General features: G+C 39.9%; 1 protein-coding gene across 1 annotated transcript; it reads right to left on the bottom strand.

Moving 5' to 3' along the window:
• Window positions 1-277: 277 nt before the first annotated feature.
• LOC116979538 (transcription cofactor HES-6-like) lies at window positions 278-3,775 on the bottom strand. The gene is made up of 4 exons (XM_033031088.1): window positions 3,432-3,775; window positions 3,250-3,336; window positions 3,064-3,145; window positions 278-2,888 (listed from the first exon to the last, which is right to left on the bottom strand). Exons 1-4 carry the CDS (start codon window positions 3,501-3,503, stop codon window positions 2,431-2,433), a joined length of 699 nt encoding a protein of 232 aa, XP_032886979.1. The 5' UTR covers window positions 3,504-3,775; the 3' UTR covers window positions 278-2,430.
• Window positions 3,776-4,455: the final 680 nt, after the last annotated feature.

The following is a 4,455-nucleotide window of genomic DNA, read 5'->3' as shown; positions in this document are numbered from 1 at the left end:
CCAGGTGCAAGTTTCAAATTTTAAATGTGTTCAAAAATTTAAATAAAACACCATGCGGTGTAGAACAAACGTGTATTGCACTGACATTTTGTGTTCTAATCTGCCAAATTTACCTCCTTAAAACTGAGGTAGTACACTTGTTACCAATTACTCATGATGTAATATGCAAATGGCAGATTATACTTGTAATGCCAATGGCACATCTCACCAAGGGCACCCAAAAAAACATCCAAAATCAATTATTCTCAGATGCACACAGACATGGACAACAAAGAGATCAGGTATGACTCTTTATTTTCACTGAATATTCAAACATACAAAACATTTATACAAATTGCATCAGTAATCCAGGTAAATCGACTTGCATTCATATAATGCCAACCACAGCCTTTGGTCTCCCGAAGTGCTTTACTCTTTAAATTTAGTCAAAACAAACTTCCCAAAACCTTTGAAATATAGCCTAGCTTTCAAAGTCTTACTGTTTCAAACTAACATCAAATAATCATTGGTTGGTTTTGCAGAATACAGTTGTTATTGTCCACTGTGAATCAGACTGACATTACTGTTGACAAATCTTTTGTGCCAATTCACAACCAAATCTTTGAATCGAGACAAAAGTCACAATTTTATTGCACCTCAGAATAGTGTACACTCACACACTCATTTACAGTGTCCTTTCTTCCAAATAATGTGACATAAATCACAGCTGATTCAAACAACAGATTTTTGCAACTTATTGACATGAATGACATTATACTTTAATTATTTCCCATTTGTGACTCAAGGCTTTATTTGAATAAGCATCAACTTGTTCCTGGAGGAATGATTGGGGATATGCTATAGCTGATCTTACAACCTAGTAGACAGACACAAGATGCTGGAGTAACTCGGTGGGCCAGGCAGCATCTCTGGAGAAAAGGAATACTTAGAATACACAGTAGTCTGATGAAGACTGACAACCCAAAACATCAGCTATTCCTTTTCTCCAGAGATGCTGCTTGACCCATTGAATTACTCCAACATTTTGTGTCTATCTTCAATGTAAACCAGCATCTGCAGTTCCTTCTCACACAGTTGGAAATTAGTAATTTGGTTACCCACCATATTCAAATCTTGTATTACTTTTATTCATATTATTATATCCAGAAGATTTTGAAAGTTTTGTTTTCTGTTAAACCATATATAGAGGGCTAAGTCCACCATGAACACATGCACCAAGACATCATACAATAGTTGTGGTGGAACAATTGGCATGAGAACCAAGAGGGATGTAATTCTATCCTCCCAAGGCAGATTTTGTATAATATACAGTGTGAACAACATAGCTCCCAATAATGTGGTCATCTAAAACCCTCTGGAATCCCCTCCCTAACTTTGCCATATTCTTTACATGTTCATTCAAATTTATGTCTCTGACCAAGAGTTTTGGTCATTTGCCTTAATATTTCCTTCAAAAGGCCGGTGTTAAATATTGTTTATTACTGCTCCAATGAAACATCTTGGGACATTTAAAAAAGTTTAAAAAGGTGCTCTTAGCAGCAATACAAATTATGTAGTACCATTTCATGTTTAAAAAGGTGCATTATTAACATAAATTGTAAAGTTACCATTAATGGTGCAGGGAGGTGGCAACATGTGTAATTTAGTAGACAGCCATTTAAAAGTGGTAAAAGTTTATTTTTTTAAATGACAAAAACTCAAAAGTCAAACTTACATCACTGACAAATATACACACACTTGAAAACAAAACACATTGATGTGCTGGCAGGACATTTCAAATGTAACTGTGACAGAAGCATGGGGGGAATCAGTACACAAGTTTTCAAAAGATATTCTCCTAGGCTCAATAAGTACATATACATCTAACCTTATTTTTTTTTGCACAATTCTAGTTCAGTCTTCCTTCACTGAAGGTAGATACTGTGGACCCTGTTACCAGTATAAACTAACTCCAAAACAATCCCTTTAAGGGATTATAACATTTTTAACAAGTAGAATTAGAGTGTTTACATGTTAAATCATGTGTGCACGATTTTATTTCCCCTCAACAAAGTTTAAAAAAAAGGTTACATGTTGTGCTTTGTAGAAGCGCTTTGTTTCACTCTTTTTACTGTTACTAAGAAATTCGAATACCTCTTTACCCAGGGCCTCAATTAGAAATTCGTGATGGTATCTAACACAGCTAAGCTTTCACATAGGGTATTGCCCAATTGTATTGTATTACTCCCAGTGCTATTTTTTTTGTTCCGTTTCTTTAAGCATATCTCTCCATTCAAAAAAAAATAAAAAATCATATTACTGCATTTGCTATAGGATCGATATTGTTCATAGTAGGCAGTGATGACATGCAACTGGCTCCTCAGGGGAAAGCCAATGCCCGCTCCCAAACAAGGCAGCTTTGTTACTTCTCTTCGGCCCTGCTCCGTTCGATTACCACGGCCTCCAGACTGACTTGGAGTACATTGCAGGGGAGTTGTTCTCTGTCCTACAGCTGTCTGCCACTTTATCTTGCAGCAATGGTGCGGGCGCAGCAGAGGACGGCTCCGCGTCGTCCAAATCGGAGCAGGCATCGTCGCTGGAGGCAGAGGATACAGGAGACAGTGCCGGGGAGCAGAGCTGTTCTCTACCTCCGGGGGACGCCAATAGCAGGCACATATCGTCAGGCCCAGACCATATACTAGAGCTACTCTCAGCAATCAACTCGCCCAGTAAATCCTGAAAGTGGTCTTCGCTCAGTGGCATGGACTCCAGGAGGTGGTTCAGTAAATCGGCGGCGACGGCAGAATCGATCCCCGGACAGTTTGAAACGAAAGTGTGGACCTCGTGCATGCACTGGATGTAGCCGGCTGCAAACCTCTCATTCGCTTCCTCGTTAAACCTATCCTGTTCTGCCAACAAGGAGAGAAGGAAGACGTTTTTTCCCCATATAAAGAAACAGCTTCCTATCGTAATTGCCATTTAAATATAGTGCTCGCATTCTGCAACACAAAAGCTTATACAATACATGTATATTTTGCAATAGATTCCCACCTCCCTGCAATTTCCACTCCCCTGCCTACTCACCAACATTTCTGTTGCAAAGTATGTTTTGGACGCGTTTCACCGTCATCTCCAGCACCTCTGCATTCTCCATTTTCGACTGCAGCTGAGAATATTTAACACATTTTAGATTTTTTGTTTTTTTTAAATCACGTACTGAAATCTGAAGGACTTTCCCCCCCATCAGTACAACGTAACCAAAAAACTCACTTCCGTATCCGCCAATATTAGTCTCAGCTCTTGTAAGCTTTCGTTAATGCGGGCTCGCCTCTTCTTCTCGATCAATGGCTTGCGAGTCTGCAGTTAGCAAAAAGAAACGCCCCGGGTTAGAGAGACATGTTTTTTTGTTTCGTGCATAGCCCCCCGATTGAAAGTCGCCCTTTTAAATGTACCTTGCGATCTTCTTTGACTGCATAAAAGTCTCCTTCATCCCTGACAGACCCCGGTTTGCAGGCTGGAGCCATATTGTTAAGGATTCCAGCAACCTTACCAAATATTTCTTCTTAAAAAAAAAATCCAAAAAAAGAGTCCTCCCACCAAAGCACGTTTTGCTGGCAGCTGGTACACGTACAATCTCCTTTTTCTATTCACTGTAACCCTGCCGTTGGCAAACTCTCTATATATACCCGCTCGTTTGCATTTGAATGGTGGGGGAGCGGCGCGTCGTGAGGACGCCTAAAGGTTATTAGCTTATCCAATGATGGTGCAACGCTTTGTATGGGGCTCAATACAGCGCTCTCCCTGCTGTCAGCCTCCGGCCAGCCACGGCCACGTGAGTCAATGGGACTTTTAAAGTTATTTGTTATGCAATTGGACACAACAGAACTGTACTTTTTTTTTCACTCTTGGAGGGGCGAACCAAACATTACACCACTCCGTCCTCACATTCCAAAACGCTAGCTATCTACTGCAGGACAATTCCCCCACAACCCCAATCCGGGGACAATTGCGTTTACTGCATAAGATGGTGGAGCTGCAAGCAGGAATTGTTTGTCATTGCGTTCAGACATCAATAAAGTCTCGGGGAATGAAAACACTTTAGATATTAACACACAAATACGGTTTTTATCAAATATTTCACGGGAAGATGAGTCAATAAATTAAACCGATAACTACATTGTAAATGTTGATTGGAGAGATTTAATTGCAAAATAAAATCTTATTAAGAGAAGATAACGCCGATTGTAAAGATTTTGTCTAATGTCCTTTCTGCTACATTCAGAGGGAAATCTATTTTGGGATATGGAGGTGAAATGGAACATGATGCAGACAGTAAGGCAGCTGCAGTTCTTCAACAGAATGAAACAATTAATAGCATTAGGCTGTCTCTAAGGAGCAAGCGACAGGTGTTAAGTCTTGTTTCATTTGTTTCCCATTTTTACTTCCAGTGCCATGTATCTGTCGTATTTATCATAT

The sequence above is a fragment of the Amblyraja radiata genome, chromosome 13 (genome assembly GCF_010909765.2).
Source record: "Amblyraja radiata isolate CabotCenter1 chromosome 13, sAmbRad1.1.pri, whole genome shotgun sequence".
In the NCBI taxonomy this organism is placed as follows: Eukaryota; Metazoa; Chordata; class Chondrichthyes; order Rajiformes; family Rajidae; genus Amblyraja; species Amblyraja radiata.
The sequence above is the reverse complement of the archived record's forward strand: the minus strand, read 5'-3'. Positions and strand labels throughout refer to the sequence as shown.